Source organism: Argopecten irradians, chromosome 3, assembly GCF_041381155.1.
Source record: "Argopecten irradians isolate NY chromosome 3, Ai_NY, whole genome shotgun sequence".
In the NCBI taxonomy this organism is placed as follows: domain Eukaryota; kingdom Metazoa; phylum Mollusca; class Bivalvia; order Pectinida; family Pectinidae; genus Argopecten; species Argopecten irradians.
The window spans coordinates 66,149,412-66,177,328 of record NC_091136.1 but is presented as its reverse complement, the minus strand read 5'-3'; the positions used below and the strand labels follow the sequence as shown (position 1 = coordinate 66,177,328).

The 27,917-nt window shown below is 34.7% G+C and overlaps 1 protein-coding gene across 1 annotated transcript; it reads right to left on the bottom strand.

The window, feature by feature from the left end:
* Positions 1 to 11: 11 nt before the first annotated feature.
* On the bottom strand, positions 12 to 27,457 carry LOC138319383 (N-alpha-acetyltransferase 40-like). Its single transcript, XM_069262485.1, has 9 exons — positions 27,343 to 27,457; positions 26,967 to 27,011; positions 23,410 to 23,460; positions 22,989 to 23,041; positions 11,542 to 11,637; positions 9,871 to 10,029; positions 7,319 to 7,402; positions 2,501 to 2,578; positions 12 to 1,045 (listed from the first exon to the last, which is right to left on the bottom strand). The coding sequence occupies exons 1-9, from the start codon at positions 27,346 to 27,348 to the stop codon at positions 883 to 885; spliced, it is 735 nt and encodes a 244-aa protein (XP_069118586.1). The 5' UTR covers positions 27,349 to 27,457; the 3' UTR covers positions 12 to 882.
* Between the last annotated feature and the right edge of the window lie 460 nt (positions 27,458 to 27,917).

Here is a 27,917-nt window from a genome sequence, read left to right as displayed (position 1 = left end):
TTAACACCAGATTCCAATGACATATTTATTATTAAAAATGTATATCCTTACATGTTTGTATGGACAAATTATAGAAAAATACCTGTAGATTTTGTACAAAACTTCTAATATTAAACACACAACTACATGTGCTAGTAAAATCTGTACTGTTTTCCATCCAACATTTTGTACACACTGTCACTCGACTGCCGAGCCATCGTAAATTATTAGTACATATGTGGCACATGACAAACACTGAACTCAAATTAAATCGGCTTCACAGACTCGCTACACACTATCAACTACATCCTGTGTAGAGCGATGGTTTGTGTAGAGCGATGGTTTGTGTAGAGCGATGGTTTGTGTAGAGCGATGGTTTGTGTAGAGCGGTGGTTTGTGTAGAGCGATGGTTCAATCACACAATCTTGTCACTTATCCATGTTTTGATCACCACTGACATTAATGGTCTACAATAGATATAATACCGGAAATGTTTTAATATTGTGATGCTCAGGAGTGAAAAATGTATTACCTTTGAATCATTTATGAGCAGAGTAAAGACCATGTCATATTTATAATACTTGTGGTTTAAAACAGGCCTACAGCAGACTCAAAGATATCCAACATCTGGATATAAATTAGTTACAGGAAAACTATGTCTGCACTGAACAGCACAGCGCCAAGTTTTGGCATCATTTAAGGACTTTCAGAGGTTCAGATGTAATTCATCTAGGGACACTCCCTAACTGTCTAAAGATCCACTATCTTTGCTAGCGGACAAGTGACCACCATCATTTATTCACTTGATTGCCTTTTTCGTCCAATGAATTAAGCCTATTTCAGCCAATGTTGAAGTCTATTTCGTCCAGTTTAAGATTTAAGTCTATTTCCTCCAGTTTAAGGCTATGCTGACGCTGCCTTTACTGGCGAGGTCTGCATGGCTTCCTCCCTTGGGACCTGTGGTTTAGAGCTTGGCTTAGGCTTGATTTCTTTACTAAGTATTTGGTATTTATATTCCTTCTCCTCCCATACAGGGTCCTCTGGAGAGGTATCATCTAAATTGTATCTGAAACGAGAAGTATCGTATCTGGAATAAGATGCATTGTTAATTGTATACCTGGAACAAGAGGCAATGTCTAAAGAAGTGCTGCAATGATACGCTTTCCCTGCAGTTCAATACATGTATCACGAAATGTTTTAAGCAAATAATCAATCAAAAGTTCAGATGAAGAAAACTTTCTAGCTTCTACAATCAATTATTGTTCAAAAGACAAATACAACACAACACACAATAGTCATCCATAACAATTGGCCCTGTCTACTACCGTGGTATGTGTTTCCACTCCACTGTGGAGAATAATAAATTTCATACAAGTTAATCATGATCTTTCAAATATAATCAGAAGAAACATGATATGTTAACTGCCTTAGCCAATATCAATGGGACTAATTCACGTACCACATGATACCCGATAACGTTTGTGCGGGACTAGTATCTCCAGTGGTGATGGAACGTCACTCTTTGTAATCTTCCTGCTGAAATGACGTTTGCACTGGATATCATCTTTTGACGTCATTCCATCACCAATAGAAACAATAGTCCTGCACAAACATTATCAGGTATCATGTGGTATGTGAATTAGTCCCATAGTATTTTGTTTATTACCATGTCATACTTATAAAACAGAACCTTTTCGCATTGCCAACCTTCTGTAATTTGACAATTTTGCCTTCCGTTTCAAAAATTCTCACACAGATGCAAATCAAAATAAAATAACATGAGGAGTGTTTATATGTCACCATGCAGCAGGTGTTCCACATATCGTAAGATCTTTTCAAGAGACTCGATATGTATTAACTACCATCAATTTACCACCATGTTTTTGTTATAGAGCCCAAAACATATTCAGATAAGGGATTTAAATTTTGAAGTGGTTCTCTCAATATATTTGGCTGATGAAAGTGTGCTTGCGCCATATCTATTTTTGGAGAATACAAATAACCATGCAGAAAACCGTCTAATCAATTTAATCGTGAAGCATATCATGATATAGGAAAAAACTTCCATGAACCAAACCACGTAATTTAAACCAGGATATATCGCCCCACAGCTTATCATTACAGCACTAGTCTAAAGTGTAAGTGAAAGGAGATGCATTGTTTATCGATATACAAACTTTTCAAACCATACTAAATATATTTTTATTAGAAAGCAATAAACAGTTTGATCATTCACACACTACAAGCTTCACCATTAATACGAGGGTTTCGAGATCCCAAAACGACGTGGGTAAAGTACTATTTACCGTTGATTAGTCCCACCTTCCGGTGATTATGACGTCGTCATTTGACGCGAGTTTTGTGACGTCATAATCACCGGAAGGTGGGACTAATCAACGGTAAATAGTACTTTACCCACGTCGTTTTGGGATCTCGAAACCCCCGTATTACTAAGAACAAAATTCATTTATATTATTGACTCTTCAATTAAAGGAAAAGCATTATTTTTAAAACAACTTACTTCATTGCATTCACAAAGAAACTTTCCGCCATCTTGTTGCTTTTAAATGTTGTAAGCATGACTTTTATCATTTCAGTTCTAGAAAACAAAAGGTTTAACAGTAGAACCTGGTAAGTTAGCCCGAGATACTCTGACCCTGACACCAGATTTAGACATTATGACAGACAGATGTCTGGTGTAGGGCCAGAGCACAGTGCTAAATCAAAATGTGGAATTCACTGAGAAGCGTCACTTATCTTGGTCTTTTAAACAAATGAATAATTTATCTACCCATAGCCATCCATTTTATCATGCATGCGTGAATGTGTTAGTCAACATTTATAAAACACCAAACATGTCATTTATAGGCATGTCATATTTATAAAACACCAAACATGTCATTTATAGGCATGTCGTATTTATAGAACACCAAACATGTCATTTATAGGCATGTCGTATTTATAGAACACCAAACATGTCATTTATAGGCATGTCGTATTTATAGAACACCAAACATGTCATTTATAGGCATGTCGTATTTATAAAACACCAAACATGTCATTTATAGGCATGTCGTATTTATAGAACACCAAACATGTCATTTATAGGCATGTCGTATTTATAGAACACCAAACATGTCATTTATAGGCATGTCGTATTTATAGAACACCAAACATGTCATTTATAGGCATGTCGTATTTATAGAACACCAAACATGTCATTTATAGGCATGTCGTATTTATAGAAAACCAAACATGTCATTTATAGGCATGTCGTATTTATAGAACACCAAACATGCCATTTATAGGCATGTCGTATTTATAGAACACCAAACATGCCATTTATAGGCATGTCGTATTTATAAAACACCAAACATGTCATTTATAGGCATGTCGTATTTATAGAACACCAAACATAGGCATGTCATATTTATAGAACACCAAACATGTCATTTATAGGCATGTCGTATTTATAGAACACCAAACATAGGCATGTCGTATTTATAGAACACCAAACATGTCATTTATAGGCATGTCGTATTTATAGAACACCAAACATGTCATTTATAGGCATGTCGTATTTATAGAACACCAAACATGTCATTTATAGGCATGTCGTATTTATAGAACACCAAACATGCCATTTATAGGCATGTCGTATTTATAGAACACCAAACATGCCATTTATAGGCATGTCGTATTTATAGAACACCAAACATGCCATTTATAGGCATGTCGTATTTATAGAACACCAAACATGCCATTTATAGGCATGTCGTATTTATAGAACACCAAACATGTCATTTATAGGCATGTCGTATTTATAGAACACCAAACATGTCATTTATAGGCATGTCGTATTTATAGAACACCAAACATGCCATTTATAGGCATGTCGTATTTATAGAACACCAAACATGCCATTTATAGGCATGTCATATTTATAGAACACCAAACATGCCATTTATAGGCATGTCGTATTTATAGAACACCAAACATGCCATTTATAGGCATGTCGTATTTATAGAACACCAAACATGTCATTTATAGGCATGTCGTATTTATAGAACACCAAACATGTCATTTATAGGCATGTCGTATTTATAGAACACCAAACATGCATTTATAGGCATGTCGTATTTATAGAACACCAAACATGTAGGCATGTCGTATTTATAAGAACACCAAACATGTCATTTATAGGCATGTCGTATTTATAGAACACCAAACATGTCATTTATAGGCATGTCGTATTTATAGAACACCAAACATGCCATTTATAGGCATGTCGTATTTATAGAACACCAAACATGTCATTTATAGGCATGTCGTATTTATAGAAACACCAAACATGCCATTTATAGGCATGTCGTATTTATAGAACACCAAACATGTCATTTATAGGCATGTCGTATTTATAGAACACCAAACATGTCATTTATAGGCATGTCGTATTTATAGAACACCAAACATGTCATTTATAGGCATGTCGTATTTATAGAACACCAAACATGCCATTTATAGGCATGTCGTATTTATAGAACACCAAACATGCCATTTATAGGCATGTCGTATTTATAGAACACCAAACATGCCATTTATAGGCATGTCGTATTTATAGAACACCAAACATGCCATTTATAGGCATGTCGTATTTATAGAAAACCAAACATGTCATTTATAGGCATGTCGTATTTATAGAACACCAAACATGTCATTTATAGGCATGTCGTATTTATAGAACACCAAACATGTCATTTATAGGCATGTCGTATTTATAGAACACCAAACATGTCATTTATAGGCATGTCGTATTTATAGAACACCAAACATGTCATTTATAGGCATGTCGTATTTATAGAACACCAAACATGTCATTTATAGGCATGTCGTATTTATAGAACACCCAAACATGTCATTTATAGGCATGTCGTATTTATAGAACACCAAACATGTCATTTATAGGCATGTCGTATTTATAGAACACCAAACATGTCATTTATAGGCATGTCGTATTTATAGAACACCAAACATGTCATTTATAGGCATGTTGTATTTATAGAACACCAAACATGTCATTTATAGGCATGTCGTATTTATAGAACACCAAAACATGTCCATTTATAGGCATGTTGTATTTATAGAACACCAAACATGTCATTTATAGGCATGTTGTATTTATAGAACACCAAACATGCCATTTATAGGCATGTCGTATTTATAGAACACCAAACATGCCATTTATAGGCATGTCGTATTTATAGAACACCAAACATGCCATTTATAGGCATGTCGTATTTATAGAACACCAAACATGTCATTTATAGGCATGTCGTATTTATAGAACACCAAACATGCCATTTATAGGCATGTCGTATTTATAGAACACCAAACATGCATTTATAGGCATGTCGTATTTATAGAACACCAAACATGTCATTTATAGGCATGTCGTATTTATAGAACACCAAACATGTCATTTATAGGCATGTCGTATTTATAGAACACCAAACATGCCATTTATAGGCATGTCGTATTTATAGAACACCAAACATGCCATTTATAGGCATGTCGTATTTATAGAACACCAAACATGCCATTTATAGGCATGTCGTATTTATAGAACACCAAACATGCCATTTATAGGCATGTCGTATTTATAGAACACCAAACATGTCATTTATAGGCATGTCGTATTTATAGAACACCAAACATGTCATTTATAGGCATGTCGTATTTATAGAACACCAAACATGCCATTTATAGGCATGTCGTATTTATAGAACACCAAACATGCCATTTATAGGCATGTCGTATTTATAGAACACCAAACATGCCATTTATAGGCATGTCGTATTTATAGAACACCAAACATGTCATTTATAGGCATGTCGTATTTATAGAACACCAAACATGTCATTTATAGGCATGTCGTATTTATAGAACACCAAACATGCCATTTATAGGCATGTCGTATTTATAGAACACCAAACATGCCATTTATAGGCATGTCGTATTTATAGAACACCAAACATGCCATTTATAGGCATGTCGTATTTATAGAACACCAAACATGCCATTTATAGGCATGTCGTATTTATAGAAAACCAAACATGTCATTTATAGGCATGTCGTATTTATAGAACACCAAACATGTCATTTATAGGCATGTCGTATTTATAGAACACAAAACATGTCATTTATAGGCATGTCGTATTTATAGAACACCAAACATGTCATTTATAGGCATGTTGTATTTATAGAACACCAAACATGTCATTCATAGGCATGTCGTATTTATAGAACACCAAACATGCCATTTATAGGCATGTTGTATTTATAGAACACCAAACATGTCATTTATAGGCATGTTGTATTTATAGAACACCAAACATGTCATTTATAGGCATGTTGTATTTATAGAACACCAAACATGTCATTTATAGGCATGTCGTATTTATAGAACACCAAACATGCCATTTATAGGCATGTCGTATTTATAGAACACCAAACAAGCCATTTATAGGCATGTTGTAGTATATATGTGTCAAAAGCGCCTAACTTTTACTTCTATATAGACAATGATTAATAGTAGGGGTGTAACAATACATCGGACTATTGATATATTGCGATTGTATGCCTCTCAACTCGATCAATCAATGGCAATTTCAAAAAGTCGATAACAATCACCGATAGTACACCAAACTATCGATAGTTTCAATAGTCAGATATTTTTCTGTAACTTGGACTAAAATCATGTACTCACAGAGTTTTCATACAGTAACAGACTAACAGTCACAATAAAATGTCACTTTTCCATGCTTTTCAATCCAAACGCAAACACCGACCACATTCTCAATCACGATCTTCATGGCGTTTGAGTTGGTACTGACGCTAACAGGTAAAGGGAAGTAACTGTAAATCAAGACTGCACTAGATGTACGTCATAGCGACCAATTTATCGACCAGGTTGTAATCGAATTCAGTGTGCAATACTATCACAATACTATTGCAATTGTATTCTGCAATAGTTAAACTATCACAATAGTGTTGCAATAGTTAAAATTGTAGGAAATAGTCAAAAGTATTTCAAAGACAAGGATTTTAGATATCACTGGAAACGTCAAATATCATAACACTTTCAAAGATTGAACTCATCTTAGTACTAGAGATATTTTGTTGAAGTAACTGTTTTTCGCCTTTTTGAATCTCTACCATTGTGACATACAATAGGAAAATAATTCTAGATCAGAAATAATCATATACTAATCATATGATACAATATATGAAAAAAGATGGTGACACTATATCTAATCAATATATTTGCATTTATACTTACTTATAAGCCAATAATTCCAGAATCTGCATTAAAAACTTCCCAATACCTTTCCTTCGGTATTCATCGATCACCTGGAGTTCATAACTGCAAGAGATTTATAAAATTTTAATATTAGCTATTGCAACATAATGATAATTACTTCCTTTTCCCAGAACAGCTAAGTCTAATTATTTTTCTTTTACTTTTGTTTTTGCCAGAACGGCTAAAGTTGTATTTCTTGTAATTTTCACCATCACATACTGTCATAAAACATACAATGTGTGAATATGGATTCTTATATATGAAGGTTCGGATCCATAAAAGCACTATTATACTATCGACATAGTGGTAAATGTCGCATGAAATATCACACGTTTTGAAAGAACCGCCAGTCAATGCCATGTTTCAAACTTCAGGTAATATCGGGAATTCAAGTTGCATCACCTGACCAACATTGGCATTACCTGTATAGATAGTTACCACCAGAGTCGTATCACATGGCTAACATTAGCATTACCCGTATAGATCGTTACATCCAGAGCTGTATCACATGGCTAACATTGACAATACTCATATAGATCGTTACCTCCAGAGTCGTATCACATGGCTAACATTGACAATACTCGTATAGATCGTTACCTCCAGAGTAGTATCACATGGTTAACATTGACAATACTCGTATAGATCGTTACCTCCAGAGTCGTATCGCATGGCTAACATTGACAATACTCGTATAGATCGTTACCTCCAGAGTCGTATCACATGGCTAACATTGACAATACTCGTATAGATCGTTACCTCCAGAGTCGTACCACATGGCTAACATTGACAATACCCGTATAGATCGTTACCTCCAGAGTCGTACCACATGGCAAACATTGACAATACTCATATAGATCGTTACCTCCAGAGTCGTATCGCATGGCTAACATTGACAATACTCGTATAGATCGTTACCTCCAGAGTCGTATCGCATGGCTAACATTGACAATACTCGTATAGATCGTTACCTCCAGAGTAGTATCACATGGCTAACATTGACAATACTCGTATAGATCGTTACCTCCAGAGTAGTATCACATGGCTAACATTGACAATACTCGTATAGATCGTTACCTCCAGAGTAGTATCACATGGCTAACATTGACAATACTCGTATAGATCGTTACCTCCAGAGAGTAGTATCACATGGCTAACTTTGACAATACTCGTATAGATCGTTACCTCCAGAGTAGTATCGCATGGCTAACATTGACAATACTCGTATAGATCGTTACCTCCAGAGTAGTATCGCATGGCTAACATTGACAATACCCGTATAGATCGTTACCTCCAGAGTCGTATCACATGGCTAACATTGACAATACCCGTATAGATCGTTACCTCCAGAGTAGTATCACATGGCTAACATTGACAATACCCGTATAGATCGTTACCTCCAGAGTCGTATCACATGGCTAACATTGACAATACTCGTATAGATCGTTACCTCCAGAGTAGTATCACATGGCTAACATTGACAAGACTCCTATAGATCGTTACCTCCAGAGTAGTATCACATGGCTAACATTGACAATACTCGTATAGATCGTTACCTCCAGAGTAGTATCACATGGCTAACATTGACAATACTCGTATAGATCGTTACCTCCAGAGTAGTATCACATGGCTAACATTGACAAGACTCCTATAGATCGTTACCTCCAGAGTAGTATCACATGGCTAACATTGACAATACTCGTATAGATCGTTACCTCCAGAGTAGTATCACATGGCTAACATTGACAATACTCGTATAGATCGTTACCTCCAGAGTAGTATCACATGGCTAACATTGACAATACTCGTATAGATCGTTACCTCCAGAGTAGTATCACATGGCTAACATTGACAATACTCGTATAGATCGTTACCTCCAGAGTAGTATCACATGGCTAACATTGACAATACTCGTATAGATCGTTACCTCCAGAGTAGTATCACATGGCTAACACTGACAATACTCGTATAGATCGTTACCTCCAGAGTAGTATCACATGGCTAACATTGACAATACTCGTATAGATCGTTACCTCCAGAGTAGTATCACATGGCTAACATTGACAATACTCGTATAGATCGTTACCTCCAGAGTAGTATCACATGGCTAACATTGACAATACTCGTATAGATCAGAACAGTTTAGAGACTTCCAAGCCATTTTAAACATGTACACATTAAAAATCAGTATTTAAATTTAATTGTTTATTAACTTTGCGAATACTAATTTTACAAAAGTCCGTAAATATGGAAAGTTTAAAACTTAGAGAGATGGAGAAAATATGAAAAACAATGTAAATACTTTTTCTATGCCAAACATACAGCAAGTCACAGACCATACAACTTTTAAGTCTAATTATTTTCCTTTTACTTTTATTACTGAAGTTGACAAAAACTTTTATTGCAGGGAATAACTATGTAATAACTTTTCACGAATTTACATATTTTCAAAATGTTTGGCACACAGTTGTAGACAAATGTGTTATTTCCTACAATGTACTTACAACAGTATTCTGAGTATAGATATTACTTACCAATACACAATTTCCTCATCCCACTCCATATCAAATCGGAAGTGTGTAAATGCTACTGGTTTAGAGTCTTTGTCCATGGCGATGAGGTAGAGTGCCTTTTCTTCTGTCATTTCTTCTAGTTTTTCTTTGTCTTTCCAGCCCCAATCACTTTCCTCATATCTATAGACAGATGGTATTCAGTTCATGTAGATAAAATGTTGTAAATGTAAGCATTTTTATAAACTTAATAACATTAAACTTAAACATTTAGTGTAACATACAAAACAATTACCTTTTAGATAAAATACAATCTAAATTGTGAGGTCACATTGTTCAAATTTACACCCGCTTTTGATACAAAGAACAACTTACACTTACTTTCGATATCTAGTACAACTTTCACCTACTTTCGATATCCAACAGAACTTACATCTCCTTCTTACAATTTACACTTACTTTCAATATCTAGTAAAACTTACAGTTACTTTTGATATCCAACAGAACTTTCATCTCCTTACGATTTACACTTACTTTCGATATCTAGTACAACTTTCACCTACTTTCTATATCCAATACAACTTACATCTCCTTACGATATACACTTACTTTCGATATCTAGTACACCTTTCACCTACTTTCGATATCCAATACAACTTACACCTCCTTACGATTTACACTTACTTGCGATATCTAGTATAACTTACACTTACTTTCGATATCCAATACAACTTACACCTCCTTACGATTTACACTTACTTGCGATATCTAGTATAACTTACACTTACTTTTGATATCCAATACAACTTACACCTCCTTACGATTTACACTTACTTGCGATATCTAGTATAACTTACACTTACTTTTGATATCCAATACAACTTACACCTCCTTACGATTTACACTTACTTGCCATATCTAGTACACCTTTCACCTACTTTTGATATCCAATACAACTTACACCTCCTTACAATTTACACTTACTTGCCATATCTAGTATAACTTACACTACTTTTGATATCCTATACAACTTACACCTCCTTACGATTTACACTTACTTTCGATATCTAGTACACCTTTCACCTACTTTCGATATCCAATACAACTTACACCTCCTTACGATTTACACTTACTTGCGATATCTAGTATAACTTACACTTACTTTTGCTATCCAATACAACTTACACCTCCTTACGATTTACACTTACTTTCGATATCTAGTACACCTTTCACCTACTTTCGATATCCAATACAACTTACACCTCCTTACGATTTACACTTACTTGCAATATCTAGTATAACTTACACTTACTTTTGATATCCAATACAACTTACACCTCCTTACGATTTACACTTACTTTCGATATCTAGTACACCTTTCACTTACTTTTTACGATATCCAATACACAACTTACACAACTTACACCTCCTTACGATTTACACTTACTTGCGATATCTAGTATAACTTACACTTACTTTTGATATCCAATACAACTTACACCTCCTTACGATTTACACTTACTTGCGATATCTAGTATAACTTACACTTACTTTTGATATCCAATACAACTTACACCTCCTTACGATTTACACTTACTTGCCATATCTAGTATAACTTACACCTACTTTTGATATCCAATACAACTTACACCTCCTTACGATTTACACTTACTTGCCATATCTAGTATAACTTACAATTTCTGCATGTTCTTCTTAGTTAGATCAAATACCCAGTCTGTCAATGTCTGGCTCAGGTCCTCAGCTCGAAAAAATTCTATTGTCAGACTAATCCTGTGATTTGAAAGCAGTAAATAAATAGAAAAATAAACATTTGCAAAATCTAAGCAGACAATACAACAAACGGCAATATAGTAGACAGTGTCTGACCACTACAATATCAATGAAATTTTAATCAAATTAAACTCTGTCCTCAGTTGGTGACCTTTAATTATCAGAAATAAATGAAACAAAAATATCCTTCTGTATATTTATGTGACCACGACCTGGAAATAATTTTATATTGTTTGTTTACACATTAAAAAAAAAATTAAAAACATATTCTACTCTTATTATTTATGTTAAAGGGACAATTCAGTCTAAGAGTACATTAAAAATTGCACATATTTCGGAAACAAACCCGTTCTAATAGAAATTAGATTACAGTCAAAATTGCCTTAGCGACCTTCTGAATTCAGCGACCTTCTGTCTTAAACGACCTAAATTATTCCTCCCAGCGAAAATTACTATATAATCTATCTGTATTAAACAACCGTCTGTCTTATGCGACAAGCGACCATACTTTTAGGATCCAACGACACTCAATTTTCTGTATTTAACGACCCAAATCACACATGCATTTGTCTTCTATTCATATATAAAGCCAAGCCAGTTAACTATCCTGTAGGGCTTCCAACCCAGCCCCATTAAGGCCAGACAAAAGAGCTATCCATATGGCTTGGTTATATACACGAGGTGTTCACTTTGACGTAAATTAGCACTTATTCATGCATGAAGTCTCTCTGCTTCGGTATCGGTACCGAAGCCGTCTGCATGTCCGAGCTGGATATTGCAAGGAAAATGTGCTATTTATTCACGATGTTTGTGATCAAAATCAAGAATAATCACTTCCAAAACCAACTAAAATAATGATGAACAATGATTTACTCACATAAGAACGACATGAATGTAGAAATATGGTACTGAAAATGTATCAGTCTAGCTAAGCATGATGGCAGCCATTTTGGGAGATAGTATCAGAGGAGTCGGAAATAGTTGATTTCCGGATTTTTTTTAAATTGTTTTTTTTTCACACTATTTTTTTTCCATTTTTTGATCTATAAAATAAATGAATAAAATGATTGAAAGAAAATTAAAAAAAAAAACATCAAAAATTATTTTTATTTTTTTTCTGCTTTTAAATACATTGTAATTTTGTAGCTAATTATGATATATAAGTGGTAGGCCTAAACATATATTTGTTTTAGAAATTTTTAATCTTATTCATGAATAAAAACAGAAAGATAAATAAAAACATGGTTAACATTGACAATTACTCGTATAGATCGTTACCTCCAGAGTACGTATCGCATGGCTAACATTGACAATACTCGTATAGAATCGTTACCTCCAGAGTCGTATCACAATGGCTAAACCATTGACCTAATAACTCGTATAGGATCGTTACCCTCCAGAGTCCGTTTTACCACATGGCTAACATTGACATATACCCGTATAGATTCGGTTACCTCCAGAGTCGTACCACATGGCAAAACATTGACAATACTCATATAGATCGTTACCTTCCAGAGTCGTTATCGCATGGCTAATCATTGACAATACTCCGTATAGATCGTTTACCCCTCCAGAGTCGTATCACATGGCTAACATTGACAATACTCGTATAGATCCGTTACCCTCCAGAGTCGTATTCACATGGCTAACATTGACAATACACGTATAGATCGTTACCTCCAGAGTCGTACCACATGGCAACATTGACAATACTCATATAGATCGTTACCTCCAGAGTCGTATACACATGGCTAACATTGACAATACTCGTATAGATCGTTACCTCCAGAGTAGTATCACATGGCTAACATTGACAATACTCGTATAGATCGTTACCTCCAGAGTAGTATCACATGGCTAACATTGACAATACTCGTATAGATCGTTACCTCCAGAGTAGTATCGCATGGCTAACATTGACAATACTCGTATAGATCGTTACCTCCAGAGTAGTATCGCATGGCTAACATTGACAATACCCGTATAGATCGTTAACTCCAGAGTCGTATCACATGGCTAACATTGACAATACCCGTATAGATCGTTACCTCCAGAGTAGTATCACATGGCTAACATTGACAATACCCGTATAGATCGTTACCTCCAGAGTCGTATCACATGGCTAACATTGACAATACTCGTATAGATCGTTACCTCCAGAGTAGTATCACATGGCTAACATTGACAATACTCCTATAGATCGTTACCTCCAGAGTAGTATCACATGGCTAACATTGACAATACTCGTATAGATCGTTACCTCCAGAGTAGTATCACATGGCTAACATTGACAATACTCGTATAGATCGTTACCTCCAGAGTAGTATCACATGGCTAACATTGACAATACTCGTATAGATCGTTATCGTTCTTCCAGAGTAGTATCACATGGCTAACATTGACAATACTCGTATAGATCGTTACCTCCAGAGTAGTATCACATGGCTAACATTGACAATACTCGTATAGATCGTTACCTCCAGAGTAGTATCACATGGCTAACATTGACAATACTCGTATAGATCGTTACCTCCAGAGTAGTATCACATGGCTAACATTGACAATACTCGTATAGATCGTTACCTCCAGAGTAGTATCACATGGCTAACATTGACAATACTCGTATAGATCGTTACCTCCAGAGTAGTATCACATGGCTAACATTGACAATACTCGTATAGATCGTTACCTCCAGAGTAGTATCACATGGCTAACACTGACAATACTCGTATAGATCGTTACCTCCAGAGTAGTATCACATGGCTAACATTGACAATACTCGTATAGATCGTTACCTCCAGAGTAGTATCACATGGCTAACATTGACAATACTCGTATAGATCGTTACCCCTCCAGAGTAGTATCACATGGCTAACATTGACAATACTCGTATAGATCAGAACAGTTTAGAGACTTCCAAGCCATTTTAAACATGTACACATTAAAAATCAGTATTTAAATTTAATTGTTTATTAACTTTGCGAATACTAATTTTACAAAAGTCTGTAAATATGGAAAGTTTAAAACTTAGAGAGATGGAGAAAATATGAAAAACAATGTAAATACTTTTTCTATGCCAAACATACAGCAAGTCACAGACCATACAACTTTTAAGTCTAATTATTTTCCTTTTACTTTTATTACTGAAGTTGACAAAAACTTTTATTGCAGGGAATAACTATGTAATAACTTTTCACGAATTTACATATTTTCAAAATGTTTGGCACACAGTTGTAGACAAATGTGTTATTTCCTACAATGTACTTACAACAGTATTCTGAGTACAGATATTACTTACCAATACACAATTTCCTCATCCCACTCCATATCAAATCGGAAGTGTGTAAATGCTACTGGTTTAGAGTCTTTGTCCATGGCGATGAGGTAGAGTGCCTTTTCTTCTGTCATTTCTTCTAGTTTTTCTTTGTCTTTCCAGCCCCAATCACTTTCCTCATATCTATAGACAGATGGTATTCAGTTCATGTAGATAAAATGTTGTAAATTAAGCATTTTTATAAACTTAATAACATTAAACTTAAACATTTAGTGTAACATACAAAACAATTACCTTTTAGATAAAATACAATCTAAATTGTGAGGTGACATTGTTCAAATTTACACCCGCTTTTGATACAAAGAACAACTTACACTTACTTTCGATATCTAGTACAACTTTCACCTACTTTCGATATCCAACAGAACTTACATCTCCTTCTTACAATTTACACTTACTTTTCAATATCTAGTAAAACTTACAGTTACTTTTGATATCCAACAGAACTTTCATCTCCTTACGATTTACACTTACTTTCAATATCTAGTACAACTTTCACCTACTTTCTATATCCAATACAACTTACATCTCCTTACGATATACACTTACTTTCGATATCTAGTACACCTTTCACCTACTTTCGATATCCAATACAACTTACACCTCCTTACGATTTACACTTACTTGCGATATCTAGTATAAACTTTACACTTACTTTCGATATCCAATTACAACTTACACCTCCTTACGATTTACACTTACTTGCCATATCTAGTATAACTTACACTTACTTTCGATATCCAATACAACTTAACACCTCCTTACGATTTACACTTACTTGCGATATCTAGTATAACTTACACTTACTTTTGATATCCAATACAACTTACACCACACCTCCTTACGATTTACACTTACTTGCCATATCTAGTACAATAACATTTCACCTACTTTTGATATCCAATACAACTTACACCTCTCCTTACAATTTACAAGCTTACTTGCCATATCTAGTATAACTTACACTTACTTTGATATCCAATACAACTTACACCTCCTTACGATTTACACTTACTTGCGATATCTAGTACAACCTTTCACCTACTTTTGATATCCAATACAACTTACACCTCCTTACGATTTACACTTACTTGCGATATCTAGTATAACTTTTACACTTACTTTTGATATCCAATACAACTTACACCTCCTTACGATTTACACTTACTTTTTCGATATCTAGTACACCTTTCACCTACTTTCGATATCCAATACAACTTACACACCTCCTTACGATTTACACTTACTTGCAATATCTAGTATAACTTACACTTACTTTTGATATCCAATACAACTTACACCTCCTTACGATTTTACACTTACTTTCGATATCTAGTATACACCTTTCACCTACTTTCGATATCCAATACAACTTACACCTCCTTACGATTTACACTTACTTGCGATATCTAGTATAACTTAAACACTTACTTTTGATATCCAATACAACTTACACCTCCTTACGATTTACACTTACTTGCGATATCAGTATAACTTACACTTACTTTTGATATCCAATACAAACTTACAAACCTCCTTACGATTTACACTTACTTGCGATATCTAGTATAACTTACACTTACTTTTGATATCCAATACAACTTACACCTCCTTAACGATTTACACTTACTTGCCATATCTAGTATAACTTACACCTACTTTTGATATCCAATACAACTTACACCTCTTTACGATTTACACTTACTTGCCATATCTAGTATAACTTACAATTTCTGCATGTTCTTCTTAGTTAGATCAAATACCCAGTCTGTCAATGTCTGGCTCAGGTCCCTCAGCTCGAAAAAATTCTATTGTCAGACTAATCCTGTGATTTGAAAGCAGTAAATAAATAGAAAAATAAACATTTGCAAAATCTAAGCAGACAATACAACAAACGGCAATATAGTAGACAGTGTCCCCTGACCACTACAATATCAATGAAATTTTAATCTAAATTAAATTAACTCTGTCCTCATTTGGTGACCTTTAATTATCAGAAATAAATGAAAACAAAAATATCCTTCTGTATATTTATGTGACCACGACCTGGAAATAATTTTATATTGTTTTTTTACACATTAAAAAAAAAAATTAAAAACATAACTTTCTACTCTTATTATTTATGTTAAAGGGACGCCTAATTCAGTCTAAGAGTACATTAAAAATTGCACATATTTCGGAAACAAACCCGTTCTAATAGAAATTAGATTACAGTCAAAATTGCTTAGCGACCTTCTGAATTCTGCGACCTTCTGTCTTAAACGACCTAAATTATTCCTCCCAGCGAAAAATTACTATATAAATCTATCTGTATTAAACGACCGTACTGTCATATGCGACAAGCGACCATACTTTTAGGATCCAACGACACTCGATGTTCTGTATTTAAATAACGACCCAAATCACACATGCATTTGTCTTCTATTCATATTATAAAGCCAAGCAGTTAACTATCCTGTAGGCTTCCAACCATGCCCCATTAAGGCAAGACAAAAGAGAGCTATCCATTTTGGCTTGGTTATATAACGAGGTGTTCACTTTGACGTAAATTAGCACTTATTCATGCATGAAGTCTCTCTGCTTCGGTATCGGTTCCGAAGCCGTCTGCATGTCCGAGCTGGATATTGCAAGGAAAATGTGCTATTTATTCACGATGTTTGTGATCAAAATCAAGAATAATCACTTCCAAAACCAACTAAAATAATGATGAACAATGATTTACTCACATAAGAACGACATGAATGTAGAAATATGGTACTGAAAATGTATCAGTCTAGCTAAGCATGATGGCAGCCATTTTGGGAGATAGTATCAGAGGAGTCGGAAATAGTTGATTTCCGGATTTTTTTTAAATTGTTTTTTTTTCACACTATTTTTTTTCCATTTTTTGATCTATAAAATAAATGAATAAAATGATGAAAGAAAATTAAAAAAAAAACATCAAAAATTATTTTTATTTTTTTTCTGCTTTTAAATACATTGTAATTTTGTAGCTAATTATGATATATAAGTGGTAGGCCTAAACAAATATTTGTTTTAGAAATTTTTAATCTTATTCATGAATAAAAACAGAAAGATAAATAAAAATAAATAGATAATTGAAAAATAAAAGTGCCTAAAATTAAATACATAATTAAAAAATTTATTAGAATATGTGATATATTGTATATTTAATAATTTCCTATTATTGTGACTGTTTTTAGTACAACAAAACTGTCAAAACATGTCCCACAATATACATTGATACACGTATTTAATTGCTTCGAAAGGGGTGATTCAATTAAGAGACCAACTGTCATATGTGACCTATTTTTCAATCTCCTTTGGAAGGTCTCTTAAAACAATTTTGACTGTAGTTGGTTTTACTGTGATATGCCAGAAATGCCCACTGTAGTGAAATGTAAAATGTTCAAACTTGCTTACTGTCTCCTTACACAAAGTGGTCGGATGCCTTGTATGCCGAACCCTGGCCCTTGCCTGTGTAGTAAAGAATTTTTTGTCTAGAACTCCTCAAATCGCTCTTACAGTAGTATGTACCTATTAGATGCATGTTCTTGTCTAAAAATAATGTCATCAACTCAGCGGTTATGTTTTGCATTTGTTTAACATGCGTGACTTTGGCTCGGGTATGGGTACACTGTACATGTTGTACCTGCTTAATCATATTGATCAACGATTTGGAATTTCAAAAGGTAACTATAACAAGGGCCCAGAGGGCCTGTTTGTAGCGCTCACCTGGTTTTTTTGTTAGTAATTATCACAAGACTCAGACAATTAGAAAAATAAGCAAAATTGACTCCCAAAGTTTAATTTTTGAATCACAACCATACAATGATGCTATTGATACCATACAAATATGCTATCCAAAACATAGGTTCAGAGACAAAGTAATTTATTATGAAAATAGTAGCCTAATTGACCTTTTGGACCTCGCATCTATTGCCGTCTAAGGCCACGGGGTCAGCCCTATCATTTGTACAATTTCAAATCCCAACCCTATAAGGATGCTACCATTGCATTATAAGTGCCTCTCTTCCATTCTTAGTTGCAGAGAAGAAAGTCTGTTTATATGGAAATAGCTAAATTGACCCCCTTTTGACCCCACCCTTCAGGCCCCCGGGGGGTCAGCCCCATCATTTGCAAAATTTTGAATCCAAACCCTATAAGGATGTAACCATTGCATTATGAGCGTAATCCCATGTTTTAAGTTGCAGAGAAAAAGTCATTTATATGGAAATTGACCACTTTTGAGACCCCTCCCCTCAGGCCCCCTGGGGTCAGCCCCATCATTTGCACAATTTTGAATCCCCATCCTATAAAGATGCTACCATTGCATTATGGGTGCTATACCATGCTTAGTTTCAGAGAAGAAGTCGTTTATAACGGAAATAGCCAAATTGGCCCCTTTTGACCCGCCCCTCAGGCCCCCCTGGGGGTCAAGCCCCATCATTTGTACAATTTTGAATCCCCATCCTATAAGGATGCTACCATTGCATTATGGGTGCTATCCCAATGCTTGGTTTCAGAGAAGAAGTCGTTTATATGGAAATAGCCAAATTGAACCCTTTTGACCCCGCCCCTCAGGCCCCCGGGGGTCAGCCAACATCATTTGTACAATTTTGAATCCCCAACCTATAAAGATACTACCATTGCATTATGATGTGCTATCTCATGCTTAGTTTCAGAGAAGAAGTCGTTTATATGGAAATAGCCAAATTGACCCCGTTTGACCCCGCCCCTCAGGCCCCCCGGAGGTCAGCCCCATCATTTGTACAATTTTGAATCCCCACCCTATAAGGGTGCTACCATTGCATTACCGACGGTGTGCTATCCCATGCTTGGTTTCAGAGAAGAATGTCATTTATATGGAAATAGCCAAATTGACCCCTTTTGACCCCGCCCCTCCAGGCCCCCGGGGTTCAGCCACATCATTTGTACAATTTTTAATCCCTACCCTATAACGATACTACCATTGCATTATGAGTGCTATCTCATGCTTAGTTTCAGAGAAGAAGTCGTTTATATGGAAATAGCCAAATTGACCCCATTTGACCCCGCCCCTCAGGCCCCCGGGGGGTCAGCCCCATCATTTGTACAATTTTGAATCCCCACCCTATAAGGATGCTACCATTGCATTATGGGTGCTATCCCATGCTTGGTTTCAGAGAAGAAGTCGTTTATATGGAAATAGCCAAATGGACCCCATTTGACCCCGCCCCTCAGGCCCCCGGGGGGTCAGCCCCATCATTTGTACAATTTTGAATCCCCACCCTATAAGGATGCTACCATTGCATTATGGGTGCTATCCCATGCTTGGTTTTCAGAGAAGAAGTCGTTTATATGGAAATAGCCAAATTGACCCCTTTTGGCCCCGCCCCTCAGGCCCCTGGGGGGTCAGCCCCATCATTTGTACAATTTTCAGTTAGTAGCCCTAAGGATGCTACCAGCCAAATTTTGTTGAAATCCGACCACGGTTATGAAGAAGAAGTCGATTGTTGACGGACGGACGGACGGACGGACGGACGGACGACGGACGACGGACGAACGGACGACGGACGACGGACGCCGGACGCCACGGTTTGGCATAAGCTCACCTTGGTCCTTCGGACCAGGTGAGCTAAAAATACTTAGCAATGTTTCTATTATATGTTTCATAAGGAATGTAGAACAATACATTTTGTAACGGAATTAGCCTCACTGAATTGTCCCTTTTACTGTACAATTAGTAATGTTTTACCCCTTTTACTGTACAATTAGTAATGTTTTACCCCTTTAACTGTACAGTTAGTAATGTTTTACCCCTTTAAACTGTACAATTAGTAATGTTTTACCCCTTTAACTGTACAATTAGTAATGTTTTACCCCTTTTACTGTACAATTAGTTAATGTTTTACCCCTTTAACTGTACAATTAGTAATGTTTTACCCCTTTAACTGTACAATTAGTAATGTTTTACCCCTTTACTGTACAATTAGTAATGTTTTACCCCTTTAACTGTACAGTTAGTAATGTTTTACCCCTTTAACTGTACAATTAGTAATGTTTTACCCCTTTAACTGTACAATTAGTAATGTTTTACCCCTTTTACTGTACAATTAGTAATGTTTTGCCCCTTTAACTGTACAATTAGTAATGTTTTACCCCTTTAACTGTACAATTAGTAATGTTTTACCCTTTAACTGTACAATTAGTAATGTTTTACCCCTTTAACTGTACAATTAGTAATGTTTTACCCCTTTAACTGTACAATTAGTAATGTTTTACCCCTTTAACTGTACAATTAGTAATGTTTTACCCCTTTAAACTGTACAATTAGTAATGTTTTACCCCTTTAACGTACAATTAGTAATGTTTACCCTTTAATGTAAATGTTTTACCCCTTTAACTGTACAATTAGTAATGTTTTACCCCTTTAACTGTACAATTAGTAATGTTTTACCCCTTTAACTGTACAATTAGTAATGTTTTTTACCCCTTTAACTGTACAATTAGTAATGTTTTACCCCTTTAAAACTGAACAATTAGTAATGTTTTACCCCTTTTACTGTACAATTAGTAATGTTTTACCCCTTTAACTGTACAATTAGTAATGTTTTACCCCTTTAACTGTACAATTAGTAATGTTTTACCCCTTTAACTGTACAATTAGTAATGTTTTACCCCTTTAACTGTACAATTAGTAATGTTTTACCCCTTTAACTGTACAATTAGTAATGTTTTACCCCTTTAACTGTACAATTAGTAATGTTTTACCCCTTTAACTGTACAATTAGTAATGTTTTACCCCTTTAACTGTACAATTAGTAATGTTTTACCCCTTTAACTGTACAATTAGTTATGTTTTACCCCTTTAACTGTACAATTAATGTAATTAGTAATGTTTACCCCTTTAACTGTACAATAAGTAATGTTTTACCCCTTTAACTGTACAATTAGTAATGTTTTACCCCTTTAACTGTACAATTAGTAATGTTTTACCCCTTTAACTGTACAATTAGTAATGTTTTACCCCTTTAACTGTACAATTAGTAATGTTTTACCCCTTTAACTGTACAATTAGTAATGTTTTACCCCTTTAACTGTACAATTAGTAATGTTTTACCCCTTTAACTGTATTTTCTGAATGGTGCAATTAGTAATGTTTTACCCCTTTAACTGTACAATTAGTAATGTTTTACCCCTTTAACTGAACAATAAGTTATGTTTTACCCCTTTAACTGTACAATTAGTAATGTATTACCCCTTTAACTGTACAATAAGTAATGTTTTACCCCTTTAACTGTACAATTAGTAATGTTTTACCCCTTTAACTGTACAATTAGTAATGTTTTACCCCTTTAACTGTACAATTAGTAATGTTTTTACCCCTTTAACTGTACAATTAGTGATGTTTTACCCCTTTAACTGTACAATTAGTAATGTTTTACCCCTTTAACTGTACAATTAGTAATGTTTTACCCCTTTAACTGTACAATTAGTAATGTTTTACCCCTTTAACTGTACAATTAGTAATGTTTTTACCCCTTTAACTGTACAATTAGTAATGTTTTACCCCTTTAACTGTACAATTAGTGATGTTTTACCCCTTTAACTGTACAATTAGTAATGTTTTACCCCTTTAACTGTACAATTAGTAATGTTTTACCCCTTTAACTGTACAATTAGTAATGTTTTACCCCTTTAACTGTACAATTAGTAATGTTTTACCCCTTTAACTGTACAATTATAGTTAACGTATGTTTTACCCCTTTAACTGTACAATTAGTAATGTTTTACCCCTTTAACTGTACAATTAGTATGTTTTACCCCTTTAACTGTACAATTAGTAATGTTTTACCCCCTTTAACTGTACAATTAGTAATGTTTTACCCCTTTAACTGTACAATTAGTAATGTTTTACCCCTTTAACTGTACAATTAGTAATGTTTTACCCCTTTAACTGTACAATTAGTAATGTTTTACCCCTTTAACTGTACAATTATAATGTACCCTTAATGTACAATTAGTAATGTTTTACCCCTTTCTGTCATATTTTCTGAATGGTGCTACTAAATCCAGTGGATCTTTAATCTGAAAAAAGTTCAAATAAAGTTTGTTACATAAAAGAAAGAAAAAGAAACAAGTTGAGCACACTCCTGTATATGAGTAATAGTTCTGCATTTCAGTACCGAACTAAATTATTACTCAAATGCATGACTTTGACTTAAACGCAAGACTGTTACCCATATGCAGGTGCCCAACCTGAGAAAATGTTAAAGTTCAATAAAAAAAAAGTATATTAATAAAGGTGACAAATTCACACACTTTGATTTAGAAATTTATATGTTTTATTGTGTTTATAACATAATCTACTTAATTAATCTTCAGCTTGTAAACTTACATTTCAATTTGACAGTGTTATAAATAACCTAACTGATTGTATTCAAGATTAAGCGTACCTTATTTGCTGCTTCTACTTTTGCAAAGGACGCCGCATATTTCGCGCTTTCCTGGAAAAAATAACACATAAATGACTTAGTAACCAATATGTTGCTTTTTGTTTAATTATTGTTGTAAAACAGTATTCAGAAGTAAAACTTTGAAAAATTCTATAACACAGAAAAATTAATTTCATAAAGGCACTACTTTATACAGCCGAGGCTATTCGCCCGGCGGTCAGATACTTAAAATTCTAAATGACTATTCACCTGCCAGAGAGGTACCTAAATTCTAAATGGCTATTTGCCTGGCAACATATAATATACTAACATATGATTCTGATCTAACCCATTATGACGGTCACACTTAATAACAACAACAAACGACAACACGTTAAATACAAGGAAAAGTTAGTGACAACACAAGATATGTTATTCAGTACATTAAAATGAATATTTTTACCAAGTTTTATGAAGATTTGAGCAAAAATGAAGGAATTAGAGCGATTTGAATATTCTGAAATCGGCCGCTGGTCAACAATAGATCGAGTGACAAGAGGTTTGCCATGACGGTATACCGACAACACATTGTAACATCGAAAATGTTTTAAACCTAACGACAACAGAAGATATGTTATTTTTCATACTTTAATGCATCTATATACAAAATTTCATTAAGATTGGAATAAAAATGAAGACTTTATACCTGTTTTAATGTTACGAGATCGACGACTGGTCAGGTTTATATCGTGAGTGTGTATGTCCAGTATTACAGACAACACATCATAGCATTAAAAATATTTAAAAAAAACCTAAAGACAACATAAGATATGTTGTTTGTCATACCATAATGCATCTCTGTACAAAATTTCATTAAGATTGGAGTAAAAATACCGGAGTAATGACGATTTCAAACTTTGAAGAGACGCAGAGTGTATACATGTGTGTAAGCCAAGCTTACATGTACAGATCTAGATCCGACCGACAACACAAACTATTTTACGAAATTACGCAGTAATGTTACCGCAAATAATAATATATGTAACCTATATCTAAAGAAAGTAATTCATGTCAAGTGTAATGACTATTGATGAAGATTTGAGTGAGTAATGATCATTGAAATTCTCAGTAGACCGACGGCTTGCATACAGTATACATAGGCCTAATACTGAAGAGCACACACATGTGTATATTACCAGTGTGATTACAGTTCGCAATTGTATTTATTGTTATGTAAACATATGGTGTGTATATATACTTCCCATATGTTATCTTAAGAAATACACTATTATATGTTTATTTTCTTTATTGTACATTTTCGAGAGCATGAATGAACTACAAAAAAAAGCGCCGATAATGTCGTCTATCTTTGGCAAGGATGGACTGATCAATTCGGATACTTCATGATGAAACAAGTTTTTACGTATGAAGTAAAAGTGAACTTGGGACATTTCTATGTAACATGCAGCAACGGACATATCTTTTGTAATTTGCAACTGACATGGGTCATGTTATATATGAAAATCGTTGATTAAGGTAGGGCATATTCGCATTTGGGACATTTGCTTTGGACACAGCAAAACCAATGTAATTAAGATACCTTTTTATATTTGCATATGATTTCTAACTCAGATAGTGCTATTGAACATGTACTTTGTAATGATTGCTTATTGTCCTCTTATGTCGTCTTATTGATACATTTCAGCGTAGCTAAACAACGCGGCACCGTTCTAAATCTTGATACAAGATGGGACACTTTTCCTCTTTTTCTATTCTATTCTTTTACGACTGAAAAAAAGACTCAAATTCCAAAATGCCGTAATCTACAAAATACGTATATACCGTACTTAACATGAACGAAGATTAACCCTTTTGAGTGAAAAATTACGAGAGTACACGAAACCATGATGTAACATGGGACAATGAGAAAATGACGTTATGTTGACAATTATCTACGAATTTTTCTGAAATGCTTTATTTATATCTGTCAGATGGTTGCATATTTGAAATCTGTCAATCCTTCCGGTTCGTTTGGTATATAATACTTTATATTTTAAAACATGACTAAATGCGTCACGGTTAATACTAAACCGCGAAGTACGTATTACGTCAAGTATCACCAGTATCTTGCGATGCGTCAAGTTCGGAAAGTGCACAAGTTTTTGAAACTTGTGAAGCAGAAAAAGGAACTTATATCTTCCACTAATGGAATGCTAACTATTCCAAAAACTGCAGCCATCGCAAAAAAACCGGGTACGCGAAAACGTGTGCGTGGAAATCGAACAAAATCGCATGGTCCGTCTAAACAGAAAAAAATGTCCTAGCGAAATCTTGTGTGCCCGCAGGATGGGATTCAAGATATTTAAGGATTGTGTTTCTCTTAAACAGTTAGATTTTAAACGATACGTTTGCGAAATAAACAGTTGGATATTTTACGATATGTTTGCGAAATCTTGTGGGCCCGCAGGACGGGATTCAAGATGTTGTAACAGTTAAAATTTGTTTACCTTCTAATACTTTTCAAATGAACTACATGTATGTATGTGTCAGTAAAAATCATTCAATAAATAAAATATATATATATATATATATATTATAAGTTCAGTAATAAAAATTGTTAAATGAACGTAATATTTGTAAGCTTCCCGAAATTAAAACTTACGATACGCAAGCGAAATCTTCAATTCAAGATATTAAAACTTAATCTTTCAAATAAAACGTATTAAATAAAGTCAAAGTTACCGCGTCAATAATAGTGAAAAATAGTGAATTAATATAAAAATATTTACGCAGCTAAAAATACACAAACACAAAAATTACATAGATTAGCTACACCAACATATAAAGAACCACGTCCACGTTCGTAGGGTCTGGAAACATACTCGTGTATTGAGTATGGCCGAGAGTTCTACACCGACTATAATGATGTTTACACAACAATGGATCAGACAAACAGTATCGAAACCCTATGCACTCGTACGCACGCGTGTACAGGTGTGTGTGAGTCGTCGATCTGTTGTCGGTAGTAAACCTGACCAGTCGCCGATCTCGTAACATTAAAACAGGTATAAAGTCTTCATTTTTATTCCAATCTTAATGAAATTTTGTACACAGATGCATTATAGTATGACAAATAACATATCTTCTGTTGTCGTTAGGTTTTTAAAACATTTTCGATTTTACAATGTGTTGTCGGTATACCGTCACGGCAAACCTCTTGTCACTCGATCTATCGTTGACCAGCTGCCGATTTCAGAATATTAAAATCGCTCTAATTCCTTCATTTTTGCTCTAATCTTCATAAAACTTGGTAGAAATATTCATTTTAATGTACTGAATAACATATCTTGTGTTGTCACTTACTTTTCCTTGTATTTAACGTGTTGTCATTTGTTGTCGTTATTAAGTGTGACCCCATTATGACTTTTTCTGTATTACTTTTTTTTTCAATTATTCTATGAAGTATGATGCAAATCGACAGTTGTTTAATATTTAGAATAGTCACTCCTGTTTTACAGAAGCCCGATATAGATCCTTTTACATGTTGTCCCCACATTAATGCATTTTCAATGTTTTACCTCTTTCCTCTTTTGTTTCTTTGCTTTTCCTTTGGCCGACTTTCTCTGCAACAAAATAGATCTTATATTAGTCTAGGTTTTGCAACTTTATGAAGCAGTTTGCAGCGACATCTATATGATAAAACTTTATGCCAACCATCGCTCGTCTAACACAAATGTAAGCTACAGCTCAAATAGACAGGAAGAGCCATGGGCATGCATTATTTCAGTTTTGAAGTGCAACATGTGATGAAAAACTTGTGCTTAATTGACCCAAGGTTTTCTGATTATTCCGCTACATGATCACAAATGTAATTATCGAAATACAAAACGGACTCATCTACATATTTCATGAATAGAGCAGTAGTCATTACATTCATTCGACACTACATATTACCCCCATTATTATTTGTTGATGGTGTTTCCCGCGGTTTCCTCGTGAATGGTTTTATTTCCGGTCATGATATATGGGGGATAACTCTAATGCCAAAGGTAACACACATCAAGGCACATAGTCGTCGGCTTCGACTGAGTGGTCTAAAGAAGAAAAAACGATAAAAAATCATACTCTACATGGTACTATATACGGGAAAAGTGGCAAGCTCCTAGACTCAAAATTTTAACCCGTCAACCTTTATCGGCTATAAAACACATTTCTTGCACATCTTCAACAAGATGCACCTGATTTGTAATGCCGATCGAGTTATGTTCTGAATACCTGGGCCGTTTTCGTTTATTCGGAACAAGCGGTTCGACCGTTGGTTAAAGTTATTATTTCAAGTATAAATCCTGACGGACCTGCATTTTTTTATACAGGCCTGTGAGGACTTTGTCAAAGCTCGTCTGAAAACAATATAAAATCACCAGGTCCGTCTTCAATTAATAAACGAACAACTAGACTACATGTACATGTAGGTCCAACCAGTCAAACCGCATAATCGAAAACGGCCTAGTTCATTCACAGGTACTTAG

Coding starts and splice junctions, on each gene's coding strand:
- LOC138319383 (XM_069262485.1), bottom strand. Junction 23,461..26,966: donor AGAAACAAAAGAGGAAAGAG/GTAAAACATTGA, acceptor TATTTTTTCCAG/GAAAGCGCGAAATATGCGGC. Junction 2,579..7,318: donor CTGGAATTATTGGCTTATAA/GTAAGTATAAAT, acceptor TTTGTTTTCTAG/AACTGAAATGATAAAAGTCA.